The sequence below is a fragment of the Trachemys scripta genome, chromosome 8 (genome assembly GCF_013100865.1).
Source record: "Trachemys scripta elegans isolate TJP31775 chromosome 8, CAS_Tse_1.0, whole genome shotgun sequence".
In the NCBI taxonomy this organism is placed as follows: domain Eukaryota; kingdom Metazoa; phylum Chordata; order Testudines; family Emydidae; genus Trachemys; species Trachemys scripta.
The window spans coordinates 104,703,917-104,727,931 of NC_048305.1; the positions used below are offsets into that span (position 1 = coordinate 104,703,917).

Genomic DNA, 24,015 nt, shown 5'->3' on the forward strand with positions numbered 1-24,015 from the left:
AAAGAGTAAGACCAGAGATCTGAGTGATTTGATTCCAAAATTAAAAGAGAATTTGTTGTTGTTTTAATGCCCACAGAGGAGGAGGGGAAAAGCATGGTTATTGTTAAGCTTTAACATCTAGCCTGCTCAAATATATCCAAAACTGACTCCAAGGCTGAATGATGCTGCAAAACACCTAGTCACAAGTATATCGACATGATGCACACAGCCTCCTGCTCTAGAAAAATGTAAACCATTAGATGTATTCAGAGACTGTGCTGGATGTCTATATCCTTGGATCAACTGGCCTTGCCAATGAACAGAGACAACAGGGATGGTAAGAAAACATTTCATAAAACAAAAGTTGGCAGTAGGGGATTTATGCAGTAGGTCATGATACCTCAAATATTTAGCTTGCCCCAAGTTCTTATGCTGTTACAATCCATGATGTACACTATAGAAACAGAAGTTTTGAGGTGAGGACCTATGTGAAGTTTTCTGCCATCTCAGTATGGTAGAAAGATGAATTAAGCCACTCAACAGCAAGCTCCCATCAAACTTAATTAGCTGAGCAAAACATTCTATAAAGGCAGTAATCTTGCTTCAAACCATGTTGCATGCATGCAGTTACGAATTTCAGTATCACAGAAGATTTAATTTCTGTTTGTCAAACTGCTCTAAACTATTAACCTGTCAGCGGTGACTAGGACCACTTGATAGTCAGGCAGGATGCACATGCTTCAGCTAAAACAGTGTTGCTAAAGTACCTTTAACTCTGATCTGCAAACCTTGTTGTTTACCAGTGCTGGACTCCTGTGCAAAGACTACCAAATTATTTTGAACTGAGTAATAGTTTTGTACAGTGGATCAGTGACTGACATCAAACAGCACAATTTACCTGAAAGAGTGGTTAGCAAGACAGGAGATGACCAAAAAAAAAAAATCAAACCCAAAAATAAATACAATCATAACAATCAAGAGAGGAGAGAAAGTAGAGGAGGAAAAGGGTACTTTTAAAATTGTTAGCACCTTGGAGCAAAGACCACTTTGTTGTATAATCCATTTGGTGATGAGCTCAAAATCAGCACTAAGCAAATAATAGGCAATATTGCCAAAGGCAGCAATGAGTGAAGGAGATGAGAAGTGCCTCTGACTTGGCTAGGAAGAAGTCATTAGTGATCTTCGTAAGAGCAGCAGACAGGAACTAGATCAGAGGGAGAGTTGGTGGAGACAAAGTCTACGAACTGTGAGGCTCAGACACAGGCAAGTAGTAGGAAAAGGCTAGTGGGGCAGGTGGAGTGGGCAGTAGGGAAGGATTTTTTTTCAAGATAAGACTGACTTACTGGGGGAGAGAAAGCAGCCAGTGGATAGATAATAGTTAAAGATAACAGACAAGGAAAGGATGGAAGAAGGAACGGGGAAGAGAGGTGGAATCAATAGAGCTGTACTAATCTTTTTAGTAGAAAATACTTTTAAGAGCGCCTCTAAATGTAGTTTTACATAACCGAATGGAATAGCCTCCTGCAGCAGTGTTCCAGTCTGCAATATAATACCACTGTCAAAAACCACTGTTAAATTGCACATTTCCCCCAAGAGAGGGTCTCATTGGTAAATAACACACATTTGAAAAATGTGTCTACTTAACGTATTCACCTGAGAGCCCGAATTGCTGCCTTCAAAGCCCAAATGCTCAGCCCTTAATAAACATTTTACAATCTGGTAGGTAAGACTTAAACATTAAATAACCAAAATTGTACAAAACAATTACAACCCTTTACGCCCATTACTCCAATTTCCTCACCTGACCTACATGCTCAGTCATTTCATTTTGTATTGAAGAAGCAGGAGTCATATGAATGGCTGGATATGGCATTTGTTTCCTATGAAACAATTTTAGTACATTTTGTATAATTTAACAGCACATCTGGTCTGATGAAAGCACAGCAAAATCAAAGGTTAAGTTATAAAAATGGGTGAATTCACATGCTCCGAAGTGTAAGAGAAAACTGACAGCCAAACTATTACAATGGAAAGCTGTCTATTAGGATCCTCTTGCTCCCATATGCAGTATCAGATGGAACGCTAGCACTGATGGCACTATGGTCAGTAGAATAAGATAAATAACTTTCTTAAAATGGTTAGGCAGATAGAGTGCTTTAAAACACACAGAGAATACTAAAATAGTGAACTATACAGTATTTATATACTTTGGGGTCTTGCCACTTTGTTTTCAGGGCTGTCACTACAAGCTTTGGAGTTCATTACTCAAATCTCAGAGACTCTATTGCCTCCACCTGCTCCCACGCTGGTCTCAGAAGGACAGGTGCGGCAGCTAGCACAGGAACCTCTTGATACATTAATTTGCAGCTAATGGCACGTATGATTTAGGAAGTGCTTCCAAGAGGAATACCACACTATAGAGATGGCATTAAACTTTGGCAAATGCTCTCTTACCCTTCTAAGGTGATGTGTGCTATTCTAGTGACACATGTATCAATTTCAGTATTAAGCAAAGTAAGCACCACGAGATTCATAGCAATCTATTTCAGTTTAGTTTTGCTTTTTCAATCCCAATTTCAACTTGTGGGGAAGATTTTCAAGTAAATTGTTAAAATTAATGAGTCACTCAATACGGCAAAATCCCCATGACCGCTTTGAAAATTCACTGAGAGTTGAAAGACTCAATGCAGTAAATAACTGCCTTATACTCTCAATTTTATTATTCAAGAAAACTCAGCTAGATTAAAATACAAACATATATTTTGTTGTCAATTTTCCTCCTTGCAAAAAAAAAAAACAAAAACCAAAAAAAAAACCCAAAGTCTTGTTGCACTGAGCTGTTCATCTTATGAAAAAAGCTTCACACAGCTAGTTTGTCTTCCAACAGCTCACATGCTGAAACTCACTCCTTGTTGGTATCAAGTATCAGAGGGGTAGCCGTGTTAGTATGAATCTGTAAAAAGCAACAGAGGGTCCTGTGCTTTACTTGCATCTGAAGAAGTGAGGTTCTTACCCACGAAAGCGTATGCTCCCAATACTTCTGTTAGTCTTAAAGGTGCCAGAGGACCCTCTGTCCCTTGTTGGTACAATCTCATATTAACTTCTGAAAGTTTGCTTCTTACATGAGCTGTGCCACTGCCTATCTCTAAGCAGGATCATACCAAAAGTGATCTAGCTGCAATAATGCCTGAAAAAGAGGCAGCTTTACTCAGCTTGATAGGTTCCAAGGCCAGAAGGGCCCATTAGAGCAGGGGTGGCCAACCTGAGCCTGAGAAGGAGCCAGAATTTACCAATGTACATTGCCAAAGAGCCACAGTTATACGTCAGCAGCCCCCTATCAGCTCCCCACTGCTTCCAGTGCCTCCTGCCCACTGGCAGCCCCACCAATCAGCACCTCCCGATCAGCTGTTTCATGGCATGCATGAGACTCAGGGGGAGGAGCGAGGGCACGGCAGGCTCAGGGGAGGGGGCGGGAAGGAATGGAGTGGGGGCAGGGCCTGTGGCAGAGCCAGGGGTTGAGCAGTGAGCAACCCCCGGCACATTGGAAAGTTGGCGCCTGTAACTCCAGCCCGGAGTTGGTGCCTGTACAAGGAGCCGCATATTAACTTCTGAAGAGCCGCATGTGGCTCCGGAGCCGTAGGTTGGCCACCCCTGCATTAGAGGATCTAATCTGACCTCCTGTGTAACACGGAGCCAGATAATTTCATCCAGTGACTAGCCCTGTATTGAGCCCAATAACATGTTTCACTAAAGCATCTCTTCCAGAAAGGCATCCAAGTCTGGATTTGAACTGAGATGGAGAATCTACCACTTCCGGTAGTTTGTTCCAACTGTTAATCATCCTCACTGTTAAATATATATGCTTTATTTCTCATTTGACTATTTTGGCTTCAACTCCACTGATTTTTGTTCTCCATTTCTCTGCTAGATTAAAGAGCCTTTAAATTCCTTGTATTTTCTCTCCACAGAGGTACCCATATACCACAATAAAATCACCTCTTGATCTTTTTGATAAACTAAACAGATTGAGCTCCTTAAGTCAGTCATTGAAAGGCATTTTCGCCAGCCCCTGAATCGTTTTGGGGCTCTTGTCTGCACTCTCTCCAATTTTTCAGCATCTCTTTGTTTGATGTTTGAACACAGTATTGTATTCCAATACCAATCTCACTCAATGCCAGCTACAGAAATAAAATCACCTCCCCACTCCCCTTTTTGTACATCCAAGGATCATATTAGCCCCTTTCCCCACAATATTACACTGGTAGCTCACGTTCAGCTGTCTGTCCACTATGATCCCGAAATCCTTTTCAGAGTCACTGCTTTTCAAGACACTGAGTCCCCATTCTGCAGGTACGGCCCGCATTCTTTGTTCCTACTGTCCAGAACTAAGTGTAAAATTATGTCCTCTTACTAGTCTGAGTGGGTAGTTTAGAAAGAAATGTATGACTTGCTCTTCAATATATTCAGGCTGTTCTGTACAGAATTTAATCTTGCTTACAGACTCCCTTGGATTGTCCCCACCTGCACACGTCTAGTTCCACACTCAGAGAACGTGACAATTTTTTAAAAAATTCAGAGTACATCTACACAGCAAAGAAAAACCCACGTCGGCCTGTGCCAGTTGAAGTGGGCTCACAGGGCTGTTTCACTGCTGTGTAGACTTCTGGGTTTGGGCTCTTGAGCCCTGAGGGGGAAAGGATCCCAGAGTTCGGGCTCCAGCCCAAGCCCGGAAGTCCACACAACAATGAAACTGTCCTGCAGCCCGAGCCCGAGTCAGCTGGCAGGGGCCAGTCACAGGTTTTCCTTTGCTGTGTAGACATACCCTCAGAGTCCAATTCTCATTTGCACTAAGGATCCTTTAAGTAGGCTAGCTCCTTTAAGCTGTTCTGGCAATTTATACCCACTTTATGGGCTCTACACGTCCAGAGAGGCCCTATGTGTCCTTATTTTGGATTTGGACCTATTTTTTCAAAAACATATTTTCCCTGTAAGAATTGGTTCTTCTTCCTGTCTTGTGTACCCAATCAGGCACTTCAAAACAGATACACTTTCTTCTGAGGATTGTGCTTACCAGGCACTCAAGCAGTCGAGCCGGTCGTGCAATGATGATCATCAGCTTTTTCACAAGCTGGGTAACAAAAGCCACCTCTGAGCTCTCTGATCGCTCGTGGGCCTGCGGAGAGCAAAACATCACGTTATTGTTCAAACAGTGACTCGTCAAACACTAAATCTAGAGCAATCAGCTTGGTAACCATAATTCAGCAGTGAAGGCATGACCGAGTCAGGCTAAGCAATTAACAAAGCTCATTCTGTGTTGCCAAATCATATACAGCTTTTCCAGTATAACTGATTCCCTTTTTCAGGCAATGAATATGCTAGAGGCCCTTTTTGTTAGGAGTTACCTGAAAATCTCCCTTAGCCATGGTGGCTTTTTAATTTAAACGAAGATTTCTAGTCTATTAGATGTTATCACTGGAACGGTTTTCCTTTCCAGGGTGCTGAATTCTAGAGAATGATGTAAAATTTTAAAGTTTACTTCTACAGTTTTGCATGCATTTCTTACTTATTACCATGGAAGATCTTAACGTGCATTTCTCTTCCAATTTCATTCTTCTTATTCTGCCAATCAAATTGTTAATACCTGATGTACAGTGCACAGAAGAACACAAACTACACAGAAAATACTTTTGCTGTTGACAGATTTTATTCCTTTAGGACAATAGGTTTTTGCCATTTCACTATAAACTCAATGCTTAGTTTCATCGAGGTTTCCCTTTTCTTTTTATAAGAAAGAAAGCAACTAAACTAATGCCTGGAAAATATGAAGACAGATTCTGGGAGGTACAAAAAGACCATTTCCCTTCTTGCTTGCTCTGTGCTAGATTGGCTACAGCACAAGATCCAAAGCACACGTAAATAATACTTCACGATGCAGGTTGATAAGGGACTGTCAGCCTCCAGTTCTCTAAAGGTATTCAGAATAAACTGACAAAGTACCCCTAAGATCTTTCAGAGTAGCAGCCGTGTTAGTCTGTATCCGCAAAAAGAAGAACAGGAGTACTTGTGGCACCTTAGAGACTAACAAATTTATTAGAGCATAAGCTTTCGTGGACTACAGCCCACTTCTTCGGATGCATATGAGAAGTGGGCTGTAGTCCACGACAGCTTATGCTCTAATAAATTTGTTAGTCTCTAAGGTGCCACAAGTACTCCTGTTCTTCTTTTTGCGGATACAGACTAACACGGCTGTTACTCTGAAACCTATCAAGAGTTCTGGTATTCAAGGGATCTCTTGGTGTCAAATGAACAAGAGTCCCCATTGTTAACAGGTACCAAGCACTTCATCGTACTGAGACCTCAGTCTCTAAGTGGCCACTCCCTGACACAGGACTCTATNAGCTTATGCTCTAATAAATTTGTTAGTCTCTAAGGTGCCACAAGTACTCCTGTTCTTCTTTTTCCCTAAGATCTTGTAGACTATACATTCTGCTTTAGCCCAGCCACAGAAACAGAGTCCTGAACTGGCTGGGTGACAAACATTACCTCTGTGCTTTCAGTTGCCTGCAGGCATGATATTTTATCAACAAGGATTCAGGTGGCAAGAAACAGAGGTTCATTTAATAGTGCTCATTAAAACAAAACAAAAAAATCCATACACGTTTGAGAAAACAGACAGCGTTGATAGCCACTAAGGAAGGGTTTAGGGAAGCCTGGATTCTGAACTGGAAAATCATAAAGTACAATTTTAAAAAGGTATGTTCTCATCATTTCTTACTAAAGCTTTTTCCTTTGGAAAATAAGCTATTGCTTTATCTGGAATAGTTTATTGTTGTTTAACAGGTCATGTAATAATACAGCATTAGAATTTTAACCTAAAACAAAAGGACTTATCTATAGAACTACTGATACGTCAACCAAAGAGAACACAGGAGATGCTTTGTGGGTATATTACAAATGAAAGTCACAGAGAATAACATTTTGAAACCCATAACTACTTGACAGATTTTTAACAGAATGTATTTCAAAGCTAATTACTAAATAGTAAACAGACAATTATCTAACTGGGGACACTTTGTATTCTCTCCTCTGTGCGCCACAGTACAACACCCAGTTAAAGTAATGAGACAAAGCATGAATTTTGGATAAAATTTCAGTGTCTTCATATTCAAAAGGATTTTTATAGATCATCATAGGTTATCTATATTTAAATAACTAAAACATTAACCACAGTGTATTATTTCTGATACAAGAGCCATGCAAATGGAATGTCAATTTACTTCCAGATAATGTAAATTATATAGAAAAAAACTATTTATTCTTTTGCATCTATATTTATATTGTCAAAGGCAATTTATTATTATAAATCAAGTTGTATTGTTTTCATTCTTTCTAATTCACTAAGAAGACACAGACAAAATATTCTTAAAAATATAACTGATTCAAATCAGGTGTTCTGTTCTGAAAATGAAACACTAACTCATGTCTGTCAAATGATAAAGAAAGACTAAAAAAAGATTGAGAACTACAGGATTACAAAAATCAAACACAACTTGTAAGAGCCACTCAGCCATAATCTCTGCACAGCGCTGTTGTTCCAAGATCCTCAGTAAAATTGCTTCTTCTTGTTTCCTTCTCTCACAGGATAGTCCAGACATCTCTACAGATGTCTTGTTTACAATCTGCCCCAGTTATAGTATCTCAAAATCACAGGCTTATATACCAAACAACTGCCTGCTTCTACCATGCGCCTTGGTATGATGCATGCCATCTAATTAGCAGTTCTCAATGACGACATGCTTGTCTGAAGGTTGCTGGTGTCATTTCAGGGTTTTTGTTTTGTTTTTCTTGAGGGGAGGGGAGCGTAGGGGTTACGGGTGGAGGCTGATGCCATTCCTGTACACACCAAGCTATTTCCAGTGACACATGTATAGGAGGTAGCGATGGGTAATTTACAAAGCGATTCCCTTATCTGAAAGACCCATCCGTCACTAACTGTAGCCACTGAGGCATGAAATTAAAATCACCGTCCTCCCCTGGGGTTCAGCAGGACCAATGACTGGAATATGCAAGTCACAACACTGTAATTGAGCTAATATACTGATACGAACCAAAACAGCAGAGCTGCAGTGCCAAGAACCAATACATTTCACTTATGCATTAATTAAGAAAGCAATTCCAATTTTCAAGTGGAAAATATAAAATCAGCATAATATAATCGTAATAAGGCCTCTTTTTCTTTGTTTCATTTACAGATACACCTGTATATCCCTCATCTTTCTTTCCATCAGAAAATCTGACTAATTGTGTAAATATACAATATGGCCAATTCAACTCATTTTGTCTGGTTAGTCATTGCGTCAGCGCAATAACTGACTAATCTTTTGTTCTGAACTCTGTTTCTACTTTGTTTCATGAGGTAAAAGATAAAGAAATCAATACTACGGCTCCATATAAGAAGGCTTTTACTTTATTTTCTAATATTCTGACTTCAAACTTTAAGCTTCTCATGGAAGTTATGTCTAAAAAAATTATTTTGAATTCATGCCTACTTCAGGAAGTCCACCTGATAAATCCAATTATTTAATAAACCAAATACTTTGTGGCTCAAATATGACACTTTATACTTACATACAAGTGAATTAATATTATTTGCTACGGTAACATTTTGGTATTTTATAACAAGATTTGGTATTTAAGTGCCTCTAAGTTTTCTGTCTTGCTATATCCACATCAGCTATGTCTGAATATTTGATTCTTTATAATGTACTTACTCTTTGTTTTATGATGAAGTTTTTGTACAATCTGAACCGTCAAAGTTTAATATTTTCTTTTCCCAATACTTGAAATTCCGGCTTTAAAAAAAATCTGATTATCCAGGGTTTTGTTTTAAATGTACTTTATCCTTTAAAATATTCTTCCTTTAAAAGAACAGATTTTGCTAAGCTACGTACCATCCACACTTCCACCATTCCTGTCATTCACTGACCTTCTGCAGACTAATTTCCTTATTCTGTGATAAAGACATTTGGTTCCCTGATGCTGCTCCAGTTTATGCAAATACCGTAGATAAACAATGGACTATATTGCTGTTCCATACTGCAGCAGTGAGTGCAATTTAAAATAGTCCTCATTGTATCTATTATTTTTATATAGTGCTATAAATGTGCACAGCATCTTAAAAACTAACCAAAGGTGAGTACCCTGCTCCCAAGAGCTCATGGTCTAAACATAGTAACCGAGTTTTGAAGTATTCTCACATGTTAGTAGCTCTGTTCTGTGTCTCTGAAAGAAATCACATTGACATGTCTTTGCATTTAATCTGAAATATCCTGAATGTGTCCTTTCATAGTTTGGGGTGCATCTAAGGGAGAATGGAAAAGAAAAGGTAGGGAAGAAAGGGATTCATACACATTCAAAAAGCAACGAAAAAGAGAAGACAGGAGTGAGAGGAGAGAGTAAAGCAAGAGGAAGAGAGGTGGAAAGAAAAGTGTCTGGTATTCTCTCAGCTTCTCTCTAACCTCCTCGTCCTCTCCCCACTATTCAGTCCTTTCCCTCCTAAAGATGCATCTTGCTTCAGGTTTATGCCTCAGCCCTTGAAAGGGATAACCTCAAGAAAGAGGTCCTTGGCGACAAGTCATCGGAACCAGCATGCATTCTTGCAAACAGTAAACCTCTAGGCAGTACTATTATTATGATTATTTATTATTTTATTATTGTGCTAGCACCGAACCAATCTTATCTCTCCCTGTTCTTTTTCCTCATTTCTCCTTTAGGTAACGGGTGGGCTAGAGTCAATTTAAGAAAATCAATTAAAATTATGAAGAATTGACTCGCCCATCCCACCCTGACCCTGCGGAAGAAGCTAAAGGAGAGGGGGCAGGGCAGCTCCTGACTGTCAATTACTGCAGAAGCGTGGAGATGATTGCCATACCTTACACAGTAACAGTTCAATGTCAGCTCGCCTTGTGCTTGAAGAGAGAGGTAAAGGGGACGGCTCTTTTGGAAGCATCACTGAATGGGGTAAAGGGAAGAAATGGGAGACGTGTCTGACCAGCCACTCTCTCCTCCCCGGGTAGGGTCGACCTCCCCAGATCTGAGGGTGAGCTTGAAGGTGGGGAGAGGAAAAGGTCAGACTCAGTTTATTTCCCCCAGCCCCAAACTTTGACAGTACAACAAAGGGCTGCTCTACTAGGGAGGAGAAAAACTGCATATGGGAGAATTCGAAGCCCAGGTGGGCAGCGTCTAGAGACAGCAAAGCTGGTTATAGTTCTCTCTGCTGCTCCTTGAAATCTGAGGTACTGCGGGGATATGTGCTTGCCTCAAACATGACCTCTGTCTATCACTTTGTGGAGACAGGGGCATGGGTGTCTTCTCCCTTACTCCAAGAGGAGGGGGAGGAGGGTTTGCCCTGTTCTTTCTTTCTACTCTTTCCCCCCCCCCCCAACTACCTCAGAACTATGCAGGTGGGGAATGCTGGATCATGACCCTCATGCCCAGCTGACTGTAGGAGCTGGGCTGCCTTCCATTTCCTCCCCAGTGCTGTTGCTAGAAGGGAACCCTAGGAATATCCTCTCAAATGTTATAGTAAAGGATGGGTTTTGTTTCCATAAGAGAAAAGAGACTCACAATAGGGCTTTTAAATTCACCATTAAAAAACCCCTCTAAATATAAAAAATAGTCTCATTCAATTAGAGAAGACAGAGATGGAAAGAACCTCTTACATCATTCAATCCCGCTCCCTGACAATGCTAGGTTGTTCTCCACTGAACATTTTCGAATGTATTTGTCGGGTCTAGACTTAAAAGACCAACTGATGGAGCTTCTCCACTTTCCTTGGGAGCTTATTCTGCATTCAGGGCCGGCTCCAGGCACCAGCCCACCAAGCTTGTGCTTGGGGCGGCACCTGGAGGGGGGCGGCGTGGCGCGGTGCTCCGGCCTCCGGGGACAGCAGAGCCGCCCTCCTCCCGGCACTCTGGCCGCCGGGGAGAGCGGAGCCCCGGCCGGGCTCGCTTCCCTTCCTGCAATTTAAGTTCATTACTTCTTGTCCTAGCCTCAGAGGTTAAGAAAATTTTTTTCTCCCTCTTCCTTGTAACAACCTTTTATGTACTTAAAAACTGTTATGTCCCCACTCAGTCTTCTCTTCTTCAGATTAAACAAAACCAATTTTTTCCATCTTCCTCATAAGTCATGGTTTCTAGACCTTTAATCATTTTTGTTGCTCTTTTCTGGACTTTCTCCAATTTGTCCACATCTTTCCTGAAATGTGGCACCCAGAACTGGACACAATACTCCAGTTGAGGCCTAATCAGCGTGGAGTAGACCGAAAGAATTACTTCTCATGTCTTGCTTACAAAACTCCCATTATACAGCCCAGAATTATGTTTGCTTTTCTTTCAATAGTGTATTACTGTTGACTCATATTTAGCTCGTGGCCCACTATGATCCCCAGATCCCTTTCCGCAGTACTCCTTGCTAGACAGTCATTTCCCATTTTGTATGTGTGCAACTGACTGTTCCTTCCTAAGTGGGGTACTTTGCATTTGTCCTTATTCAATTTCATCCTATTTACTTCGCACCATTTCTCCAGTTTGTCCAGATCATTTTGAATTTTAATCCTATCCTCCAAAGCACTTGCAACTCCTTCCTGCTTGGTATCATTTGTAAACTTTATAAGTGTACTCTCTATATCATTATCAAACCATTGATGAAGATGAACAGAATTGGACCCAGAACTGATCCCCACTCGATACGCCCTTCCAGCTTGACTGTGAACCACTGATAACTACTCGCTGGGAATGATTTTCCAACCAGTTATGCACCCACCTTATAGTAGCTCCATCTAGGCCAATGTTTCTCAACTTATGGCCCATGGGCCACTTGCGGACCAATCAGCACAGCTGTGGCCCATGTGACATCCTCAGGGCCAAACAAATAGTACTGGATACGGCCCACAATGGTAAATAGGTTGAGAACCAGTGATCTAGGCTGTATTTCCTTAGTTTATGAGGAGATCATGTGAGACAATATCAAAAGCCTTACGTTAAGATATACCACATCTACCACTTCCCCCCATCCACAAGGCTTGTTACTCTGTCAAAAAATCCCTGTTGACTGTCACTTATCTCACTATCTTCTAATCTAGGTGTCTGCAAATTGATTGCTTAATTATGTGCTCCATTATCTTTCCAGGTACTGAAGTTACACTGACTCATCTGTAATTCCCTGGGTTTTCCTTATTTCCCTTTTAATAGACTGGCACTAGATTTGCCCTTTTCCAGTCCTCTGGAACCTCTCCTGCCTTCCAGGACTTTTCAAACATAATCGCTAATGGCTCAGATATCTCCTCAGTCTGTTCCTTGAGTATTCTAGGATGTATTTCATCAGGTGACTTGAAGACATCTAACTTGTCTAAGTAATTTTTAAGTTGTTCTTTCCATATTTTAGCCTCTGATCCTACCTCATTTTCACTGGCATTCACTATGTTAGATGTCCAATCGCTACTAACCTTTTTGGTGAAAACGGAAACAAAAAAGTCATTTAGCACTTCTGCCATTTTCACATTTTCTGTTATTGTTCCCCCCACTTTCCCCCCGCTCACTGAATAATGGGCCTAACCTGTTCTTGGTCTTCCTCTTGCTGCTAATGTATTTGTAAACTGTTTTCTTGTTACCCTTTATGTCTCTAGCTATTTAATCTCGTTTTGTGCCTTGGCCTTTCTAATTTTGTCTCTACATACTTGTGTTGTTTGTTTATATTCATCCTTTGTAATTTGACCTAGTTTCCACTTTTTGTAGGACTCTTTTTGAGTTTCAGATCATTGAAGATTTCCTGGTTAAGCCACAGTGGTCTTTTGCAATACTTCCTATCTTTCCTACGCACTGGGATAGTTTGCTATTGTGTCCTTAATAATTTCTCTCTGAAAAACTGCCCACTCTCTTAAACTGTTTTTCCCCTTAGGCTTGCTTCCCCTGGGATCTTACCTACCTTTTGGAACACCCTGCCTATAAGAGGGCAGGTGTGGAAATATATATGAACATAAGAACATAAAAATGGCCCTACTGGGTCAGACCAAAGGTCCAGCTAGACCAGTATCCTGTCTTCCGACAGTGGCCAGTTCCAGGTGCCCCAGAGGGAATGAACAGAACAGGGAATCATCAAATGATCCATCCCGTCGCTCATTCCCAGCTTCTGACAAACAGAGGCTAGGGACACTAGCCCTGCCCATCCTGGCTAATAGCCATTGATGGACCTATCCTCTATGAATGTATCTAGTTCTTTTTTGAACCCTTTATGGTGCTTGACCTTCACAACATCCTCTGACAAGGAGTTTCACAGGTTGACTCTGTGTTGTGTGAAGAAATATTTCCTTTATTTGTTTTAAACCTGCTGCCCATTAATTTCATTTGGTGACCCCTAGTTCTTATGTTATGAGAAGTAGTAACTTTCTCTACACCAGGCATGATTTTATAGACCTCAATCACATCTCCCTTTACCCGTCTCTTTTCTAAACTGACAAGACCCAGTCTTATTAATCTCTCCTCATACGGAAGCCATTCCATACCCTTAATGATTTTTGTTGCACTTGGCATGATAAAGTTCTGCTCTACTGAGCGCGGTGTCTGCACTCAGCTGTGGATTTACCCACCAAAGACATAGCTTCTGAAACTGAAATTGAATTCCCATTTTCTTGTGTATACCTGTTGCCTGTTAGCCCATCTGCCTCATCGCTTAGGTCTTGAGCTATGCGAGTGGTTGAGAGATTTTTTTCCCCACAAAAGTCATCAGTGGGTGCAACTCTTCAGTGACATCTTTGCTTCTTGTGCCTCCTTCTCAGTTTCTCTAAAGAGCCATGGTGGCATTGTCTAACTGTACCCACACTGAGGTGTTGCTTAGCTTGCCCTGGAAGCTTGTGCTGCTCACGTTTCTAGTCTGGTCTAATTTTCACATTTCCTTTTAAAGACAGTTACTCCGGGACAAATTCTTTGGTGAGATACAACCCCTCCGTTCCTACAGACTGGAATCTCTGGTCAGCTTTTTCCACTGTGGGTTATCAGGTCTTGTCATTCTGATATCGCCTGAGGGGCAGCCTGACAGAGGGATGTAGCAACAAAGGTTTCTGTAAGTCCACCAAGTCTAGACTCATTCGGATGCACATGAAGGGCTAGAGAGCTCATGTGGAAGTATGCTCATCTGATCATATCCAGGGCTCCATGGGATGGAGCCAACAGCGTGCAAACAATACCACACCATGACTAGCTGTGATTGTAGTAAAACCTGTATTTGCTATTGAAATTTGTGATACTTGCCCTGGAACATAAAGACACATCCTACTTTTGTGCTGAACTAAACTTCCAAACACACAAGCATCTCAGATGGTGTCTGGGAACTCTTTTCATGGCAATCCAGCCACATAGCTCTAGGAAGGAGAACTCATTGGCAATGGCATTCCTGGACAGTATTTAAGAACTAGTCTTCACTGTCACTTTCATGAATGCTACAAATTCACTTATCAATAAATAATTAAAACACTCTTCTGCTCTGCTAAGTCCTCAAAATAAAAGGTTAACTGTTGTTACTTGCAAATGTCACAAGATTATCTCTGAGGGCTTTAGCAACAATGCACTTCCTAGTAATTAATTCATACTCATAAGAGAAGAAACATTAACTGAAAAAAGTATGAGTTAGACTAAACTGTGTAAGCAAAATACAAGATAAACAGGATATTTAAGATCAGTATAAAAATCAATGTACCACCGAAATGTATTGTTCATAGTAGTTAGTTCTAACATATATAAGCAACATTTTAAAAAACCTCACAGATACCGTCACCAGGCATCCCCTTAGACTCTTGTGTTGTCAGAATTCTCCTCTTCATAATGGAAGATCTTTATGAAGACAAATTTGAGTTTTCTCTCCCAAGTAATTACAGCACATACCAAGAGGAGCTCTGTCTTCAAAAGCAGGTTGCTAAAGATTTTAGCTAATATGAGTAAAAGTTCCTAGTATTTTGCACAGTATTTTTAATCTTGATACCATTTTCTCATGTACAGTGCCATTACCTGGAAAGAATGGCAACGGTGTACAAATTGCTAGAATTCACACCATGGGAGCTGCAAACTGCTCAGGGAAATATCTATGCAGCTCCACAGAACATATACAAAACCCAACATAGAGAATAAACTAATTTTATTTCAACTAACTTAGCTCATCTCTCCCTTCTTACATCACTCGGCAATACCTGTGATCTTCCAAGATATGGAGGCTACAGGCATCATCACCTCCATAATATTCCAGCTCAACTGCTCCCTAACCAAGAAGCAAGAGTTAGAAAGTTGTTCCCAAGCCAAAACCTATACTATGGTAACAAATAGCACTAGCGACAAACCCATCACGGCAGCTGTGGCATATCCTTTTGATCCCTATAATTTGTTCTCTCCAGCAAAATTCATCAGCAGAATTCCAGTCCAGCTTACATATAGGTAAAACAGACATTTAAACTGACATACAAACATTAACTTCTAGGGACATTTTTATCAAATATTTCTTTTATTTTATAGAAAACAGTGATTTTGTTTGAATAGCTGAAGTGCAATCAACATGTATTAAAGTTTGTGTCGTCCTGTGTTTTGTTAATATTTTGAATGCTACAAAATACATTGCAGAACTAAAAAAAAAATGAATAAAGTTCAACTTTTGAAAATCCTTTGTAAAACAAATATTTATAGTAACACTATAAACTATGATGTTTTTATTCCTTCAAGGCACTATCTTCATTAATAAGTCATTCAAATTCTTAAAGTACATGAAAGTAAAGCAATTTCTTTTACTTGGCTGAGCCGAATTTTCACTAAACTCCACCAACTCATTCACGTACATTTCTTGATTTTTGTAAAATTGGAGTACAAGGGTGAAGTGATTTGCCCAAATATCAGTGGCAGACTTGGATGTTAACACTGGTCTCCTAACTCCCCACCTGGTGTCCTACCCATTGAAACATACTGGCTCTCCCAAAACTCAAGGTTTTATTTATTGTTAAAGGTTTAATCAAAGCAACGTATTATATATTTTCTAAGTGGACTTACATCCTGTAGGAGTTTTTCTAAGTTCTCCTGCAGCTCATAAAAGTACCGGGAAGTAATAAGTCCTTCACGTGATTTATCCAGGCAGTCTCTGGACAGCTCAATAACCTGATGATAAATGAAGCTTAGGACCCCATCTGCTAATTGCAGCACGTTCTCTGGAGCATTAGAAGCAATAAACTCAGCCAGCCGTTCCTCCATCTGTGCTGTGGCCTAAAAGCAAAGAATAAAAAGAAGACAAACTTACTTGAATTTTGCTATCCTGACATGTAAATGTGAACAGATAGGATGCTAACTGATACACTTTTTCATTGCCAAAATATATGACTGTTCAAGAAAGCTCAGTGATATTAGAATTCACAGAAAAAAAATACGACCAACTAAGAGTTCTGGTTGTAATGACATGTAAATTAACTTAAACATAATTAGAATCTTGTAGTAAAAAATCCAAGTTTCTGAAAGTCAGAACATTCAGTGTTAAGGGTCCATAAAAACCTCAACTCTGATTCTGTAACCCTGTGCTGTGCTCACAGAATGGGAATCATAATATTAAATTTATTACAGGAGTGTCACAGAATCCAAGGGTCTTGAAGAAGAATTTAGGTCAAGATTGCTGCAGAGTGCTCAGGGACCTTGACCATAATCAACTGCGATGTAACAAAACAAAGGTGATTATTTCAAATCAGGATTAAGCAGTGGGAGCAAGAGCATTTAGCAAAAAAGTTCCTATCTTCATGCACATTCCCTGTAATAATAAATAGGGAAAGGGAAGAGGAATTCAGGAAATATGAAACATACACAGTAATCGCTCACCAGGATGCTTTTTAAAGTTTTCCATCAGCAGTCCTCTAAACATTAATTCTGATTTCTCAATTGTGAGATTAAAGTGAAAAACAGAGGATGAGTATGTCTGCAAACTCTGAACAAACTACACTGCTTAGAAACCATATGAAGCAACTGGATCTCTCTCAAGTAAGTGCTTATGAATTAATTCTAAACAGTGTTGTTTAATACTTTCAGTGAATAAATTGTTCAAAACATTGGTCCTTACCTTCGGAAACCTTTCTTTGTACACATGATTCATCATTACTATTTCGCTGTCAAAGGAAATCGGGGAACGACCAGGACTGAAGGGAAAAAAATATATTCATAATTTATAATCTTTACATTGATGGTAAAAAAAAAAAAAAACCCAAACAGCCATTGTGAGTGTGCTGCTTAGATCAGATATGGCCATCACAGGCTTGTCTTCCCTACGAAAAAAAGGGATGGTCTGAACTCAGGTTAAAATCCACCTGAAGAGAAGGCAATTTGTAGTTTTCATGAAAGTTAGCAGGTCGAAAACTACCAACTGCCTTGTCTTCACTAGAATTTTAACATCAATTAAGAACAGGCATTCTTTTCAAAGTAAAGACAACATCAAATATACTGACATTTAAAACTGATGCATAGGCTTATCAATCCAATTTTAACTGTTTTACTGTTCCCAGTGGTGTGGTCCTCCATATTTCCCGCATTACCCCCATTTTCATTTATCCCTCCTTCAGGGTCTCTGAATGTTGCCAGGGAGGGATAAATGAAAATGGGGGTAATGCGGGAAATATGGAGGACTCCTCCAGAGTCTGTAATGTTGAAAGGGGACACTGTGAAGTGAAGCAAGACGCTAGGAACTACAACGTTATTCACACCAATTTATATATATATTTTTATTAACACCACTCCGTGCACACATTACATATTACACAATGTATGCAAAACACTTTCACAAGTTAGCTTCTTGAAGACACTGAAAAACAGGACACTAAATCCTGACAGAAGCTAAGTCTGTATTACAGCTTGATTACAGTCAAAAGATTAGTTGCATCTCATTTCATCACATCTGATGTTGGTATGTAATGCTATGACTCATTCCACGGTTAAGAGGAGCTAAAGGCTGAATGGAGTAATGCACATACAAATTAATTACACACGTAGTTACCTGATTGCCTGCAGCACACTACGGCTTCATTTTTCTGGTTTCATTGTTTTTATTTTCAAACTAAACTGTGACTTCCATTATAACACATTACATGGTTATTTGTTTTTATGATTTTAAGAGTATACATCTTGCTAAATATATATTCTCTATGTTAAAAGATGCAATTATTTCTGGCCTGAACCAACTCAAACAGATAATTTTAAAGTTTCTTATGATAGGTGAAATGTGTCTCTCTGAAAGGAACAAATATATCTGAAACGCTGCATGCGTTAGAGATACTATCCTGTAGCAAAACTATTTAAAGGCAAAAACAATGTCCTGGGAACAGTAGGTTTATAACACAACATAGATTATGTTACTCTCTTAACTCGTGGAAGGAAGCAAGAACAATCTCTTACTTGTGAGATACCTTCCATCAAAGTGGCATGAATTACATTGTGTCATGCTTTTATTAAGGTGTGACACTTGTTACTGAGTAAACATGCTTCAAACCAAATCCATTGCCAGAGAACAGTTATTTTAGAGAGGAAAATAAAAAAAGATTTGGACTTTCTATAGCTAATCAGTCAAAGTATATATTTCCTTTGAAATTCTTCCTAAAGACAATATACCTATTAATATGAATGAGGAATATTTTAGAGAAATTTTATTTCAAATGATGAAATAGATAGATAGAGCTGTAATAAAGTGAAGTTTAATTACATTTAAATGTAAAGAGCTACTGACACCAGAGAGAGAACTTTTAAAAATATAAAGAGAAATTAGAAGCAAGTTAAAACAAACATAAGTGCTTCTTCACACAACGCACAGTCAACCTGTGAAACTCGTTACCGGATGTTGTAAGCCCAGAAATATATCTGGGTGCAAATATACGTTCATGGAGGATAGGTCCATCATTGACTATTAGCCAAGATGGTCAGGGATGCAACCCCATGCTCTGGGTGTCCCTAAATTTCTGACGGCCAGAAGCTGGGACTGGACGACAGGGGATGGATCACTCTAAATTGCCCTGTTCTGTTCATTCTCTCTGAAGCACCTGGCACTGGCCACTGTCGGAAAACAGTATACTGGGCTAGATGAACCAATGGTCTGACCCAGTGTGGCTGTTCTTATGTTCTTAAGTTCCTCTACATATCTCGTTTTCTACATTTATTCTTCCATCTCATTACAAAACAAGTTTGAGTCAAAATATGACATTTATTTCTTACCACTTCATCTATACCTGATTCTTGTTCCCCACTTGAAATTATCATCCTTTCTTCATGACTTAAGTGGGGCATAAGCCACAGGAATATGGTTGAGTCCTTGGCTGTGATCCTAAAAACATCTGTGCACATGCTTACCCTCACTGCTATGAGTAGTCCATTAAAATCCAATTAAGCAAATGTATTGGTTCCCAGGATCAGGGCCATAAGAAACAAAATTCCTGTTTTTTTTTTTTCAAGCTGCCTTTAATAATATAAAAAGAGGGAAAGAAATGTAGAGAAAACATGCTGTCTAGACAGAAATGTGTCTGAATATTATTTAGTGTTTTCCTTGAGAGCCCCTTGGTGATGTTCTTGACAATTCTGAAATACATAATGAGTCCCCATCTTCCTTCTGCAAAAGTTTTCCATTTTACCAGAAAAGAAAGCTCCTCCCCTCCACCCCTCTTAATTCTCACTTTCTTGTGCACTGGTAGCTTCCCTGCCACACACACCTCCACCCCTTCCCCCCTGTCCTCCAACTCAGTTGCTGGTGAATATCCTCTTTCACTCTCCAGAATGACAGAACACACAAAAGGCAGTGATAAAGTCCAATCAACTTCCAAATTACCATTGAAAACAAAATCCTCCAATATAACATGTCAAATTAAATGTCTAATTCACTATGGCAAGATTGTGATGTAATATATTGCACTATAACATTTTATGTTGAGATTTAGTCTGGGAAACTACAGAAGTAATTATGTAGATAACTGACTAACCAAAGGCTATCAGGCAGACAAAACAGGTTATTTTATAACACCTTGGAGATAGATTACCAGGCAAAAAGAAAAATCAGAACCATTCAGATAACTGATTCCAGTGTGGGGGAATTGTAAAGGAATTTTAATATCATGAATAAAGTTAGTTCTGATATTTTTATTGACATGGCATCTGTTTGAGATGCAGAAGCTTTAGTCAAATATACTGTATAATATAATTTCACGTTCAATATTGGAAAGTCAAGCTTCACAAGGCAATGCATTATTTTCTTTCAGAGTGGGGATAAACTTTGTATGCATGCATAACATTTTAATATAGAAGGGTAGGAGGCTTTTCTCTCTCTGTTCTGTGAGGGTCAATGGGGGGTGATTTATTTACTGTGAGTTTTCCATTTCAGCAGAGCAGACATTAGGAGAATAATATCTGTCCCCTTAAGCTCACTAGCAGAATGAAAAACTACCTCAGTTTTACTTCCCTCTTTGTGAAATTACATTCCAACAGACCTTAAGTGGCACATCTCGCCAACACAGGTATCTGGATTTCTGCCTGTCAAAATACATATTCGTGAATCTGTATAAATTGAAAAATAGCAAATATGCAGCTACTCTAGGGAGTGACACTTCTATTAATAAATGAAGCCTTAGAAAACTGTAGTGCAGAAAGGACTAAATGAAAGCAAAATATTTCCTAATATGTAATTTTTCTCTCAATTTGACAGCTGCATTTATTAGAAAAATGCAGAGGAGCTCAAACCTGTGATCTTTCTGTCTCACCCCTTTCAGAGAAGAAAAGATCTAATGAGGATGTATGCATAACACCACCTTTCTAAACTCAGACTGCTCGGGAAACAATTAAAAACATATGCCTTAATCTTTTGTCACTGACACTAAAAAGAATTTTAACAGCAAAGGGAATGTTATAAATCCACAGAGACATATGTGCATAAAATAAAAACCCTTGAGGCCTGATCCTGTTCTCTGTGAACTCAACAACCAAATGACATTTCAATAGGTGCAGGATCAGTCCCCTAGATTGTGAATTTTACCAACATCCAAGATTATATGAAAGAACATTATCTAGAGAATTCACATACCACTTTTATGTTCAAACTCACAGAAAGCAAGAAGTGCAGTGTTAAAGAGAGACAACAGAGACACTGGATACAAGTGCCTAGAAGACACAGTAGCATTTGATAGACCTACTGTGTATAGCTTTTGGAAGCCATGTTATATTTCAAACTTAAATGTACACCTCTCTGTTTCTGTGCCTTTGTTGTGGATGATCAAATACACACACTGCAAAAAACAAAAATAGGGCAGAGAAAGAAGACAGAATACTAAGCTAAGACCACGACCAGGTAACGTTTTAGAGGATATGGGAGTATATTGGAAGGAAAAAAGTACAGAAAATTAAATGTGAAACGTGAATATTTATTTAAGGCTCACTTGCTGCATAATCACAACCTTACAGCTGGTAAATTCTGTTCCAGTTTGACCAGACAATTGCTGTGGTACCACCGAGTAAGGAAATTCTGAGGCAAAGTGCTATACCTGGAGTGCCTCAGTGCAAGTTAGAATAAAAATCAGCTTCTCTAGATTACAGCTATTACACAGCAATACTTCTGCTGCCGAAGTTCTGGGAACAAACAGGACGGCTGGCCTGAATCTGTGCATGCAGAGTGTTTTTTGCAGAGTACTTTGTAAGCCCATTTCTGAGTTTGCCATAAGCATAATATTATTTATATCAAATCTGGCATGTTACTTATGTTTATTGCATTTATTTTACATAAGCCCCATATTATTTTTAGTCCACGGATGTAAATTATTTGCAGCTGGTTTTAGATTGTGGAACACAATTCAGACTAACATTTTGTTGCCCTGCTATTGGTTTCTTATGCACATGCAATAGGATTTAATAGATTACTTCTAACAAGTCAAGATTGTCAGCAGAGAAAATAACTGATTCTAACACAAATTTCTGAGGAAACAAAAATTAATTCATTTTCTCCAAGAGATTTGCATTAGGACTGAAACCGGACCTCTTTACTAGATTAGGATTATTTGAGCATGTTAACAAAATATTGGACAAAGAGGAACCAGTCAACAAAAATTTATCTGAACTTTCAAAAAGCCCTTGACAAAGTCACAAGTGACTTATGAAAACTAAGTAGTCACAGGGTGAGAGGTAAAGTACAGTCTTAGATTAGACAGAAAGCAGAGTAAGAATAAATGGTCAAATTTCAACATGGCAAAACATTAACAGTGGTGTGGCCCTAGGATCAATGATTCTTAAAATATTTATTAATCTAGAAACGGGGATCAGTAGTGAGGTGGAAAAGTTTACAGATTAGACAGTTTAGGCTAGTCGAGACTGGAGAGGACTGAAAAACTTTAGCATGATCTAAATAAACAAAGTGAATGGCCAGCAGGATGGCAGATAAATATTGACAAATACAAGATAATGTCCATTGGATGGAATCATTTTAACTACTAAAACTAAAACTACTAAATTAACTGTAACAACTCAGGAAAAAGACTTGGGGTTTGTGGTCAGATCAAAGAAATCTCTGCTCAATATGCAGCACACCAGTCAAGAAAGGAAACAAAATGTTAGGATACATAAAGAACAGGATGAAAAAATACTAAAAGTAAAATAAATCAATTGAACGTTGTCCTCTGGAGAAGTTTTGGTCAACTTATCTCAGAAAGGATATAACAGAAATAGAAATTGTTTAGACAAAGGCAATAGAAATGATTAGAAGCATGGGAAGACTTTCCATGCAAAGAAAGATTGAAAGATTCAAATTCAAAGACAGAAGGGTTGCTAGAGGTAAAATAATGAATGGTATGGAAGGCAAATAGGAACACCCAATTTTATCTTTTCTCATCACAGGAGAGCCAGGGGATGGTCAGTGAAATTGAAAGGCAACAAATTTTAAAATATTTTTTTAAATGTTCCCTTTTTATCAAATACAATGCATGATTAACCTATGGAACTCACTGCCATGAAATATCACCGAGGCCAAGAATTTAATAGGGTTCAATAAAGTTTATCTATATATAAACAAACTTCCAAAGTTACTTTCAATATGATAAAATTATACTTTCATAAGGGATATAAGCCCTCATGCTTCAGGGCATAAGCCAACTACTTAGTGACGATGGGGATAAGAAGAAATTTTCCCTATAGGATGGCTATTCCGTAACTGTTGGCCGTAGGGTTTCTTGTACATTTTTCTGAAACTTGTGGTACTGGTCACTATCTGAAGTCTTGATCCTACAAAGTGATAAGTCAATGAGACCACTCACATGCTTAAAATTGAGCACAAGTAGGACTCTCCTGTGTGAGCACAGTGGCGGGGGTGGGGGGAAGGAAAGGGACATACACTGTGACAGAAGAAAATCTGAGACCACTGATGGCACCAAGTTGGGATGAGAGCTCATGACAATTGTGTCTTTATGGACCACAAGGTGGAGAGGAATCAAGGCTCTGAGCTCGCTAATCCTCCTAGCACAGACAATGGCTATTACAAATGCCGCTTTGATACACAGTTGTTCTAATAAGTTTGAGACAGGAGACAAGGGGTGGGGACTGATCAACATTGTTAAGATGAGGTTCATGTCCCAGACTGGGGAAGGTGCTCTAATAGTGGGAAATGCATTTGTCACTCCCCTAGGAAACTTGGAGACTAGGGTGTGAGAATACAGGCTTGTCTAACAAAACAGAGATAAGACAGACATAACTGCTATAGTATCAGAGGGGTAGCCGTGTTAGTCTGGATCTGTAAAAAGCAACAGAGTCCTGTGGCACCTTTAAGACTAACAGATGTATTGGAGCATAAGCTTTCGTGGGTGAATGCCCACTTCGTCGGATGCATGCATGCATGCATCCGACAAAGTGGGCATTCACCCACGAAAGCTTATGCTCCAATACATCTGTTAGTCTTAAAGGTGCCACAGGACTCTGTTGCTTTATACAGATCCAGACTAACACGGCTACCCCTCTGATACTT

At 39.4% G+C, this 24,015-nt stretch overlaps 1 protein-coding gene across 9 annotated transcripts in view; it reads right to left on the reverse strand.

Moving 5' to 3' along the window:
- MAST2 (microtubule associated serine/threonine kinase 2) overlaps positions 1-24,015 on the reverse strand; it is a 320,067-nt gene that overhangs the window by 39,471 nt on the left and 256,581 nt on the right. For all 9 annotated transcript variants that reach the window (XM_034779933.1, XM_034779932.1, XM_034779940.1 and 6 more), the window contains 3 exons: positions 17,110-17,185; positions 16,062-16,271; positions 5,051-5,152 (listed from right to left, as the gene is read on the reverse strand). In XM_034779933.1, the coding sequence (XP_034635824.1) occupies positions 5,051-5,152; positions 16,062-16,271; positions 17,110-17,185 (388 nt within the window). The remainder of the gene's footprint in view (positions 1-5,050; positions 5,153-16,061; positions 16,272-17,109; positions 17,186-24,015) is intronic.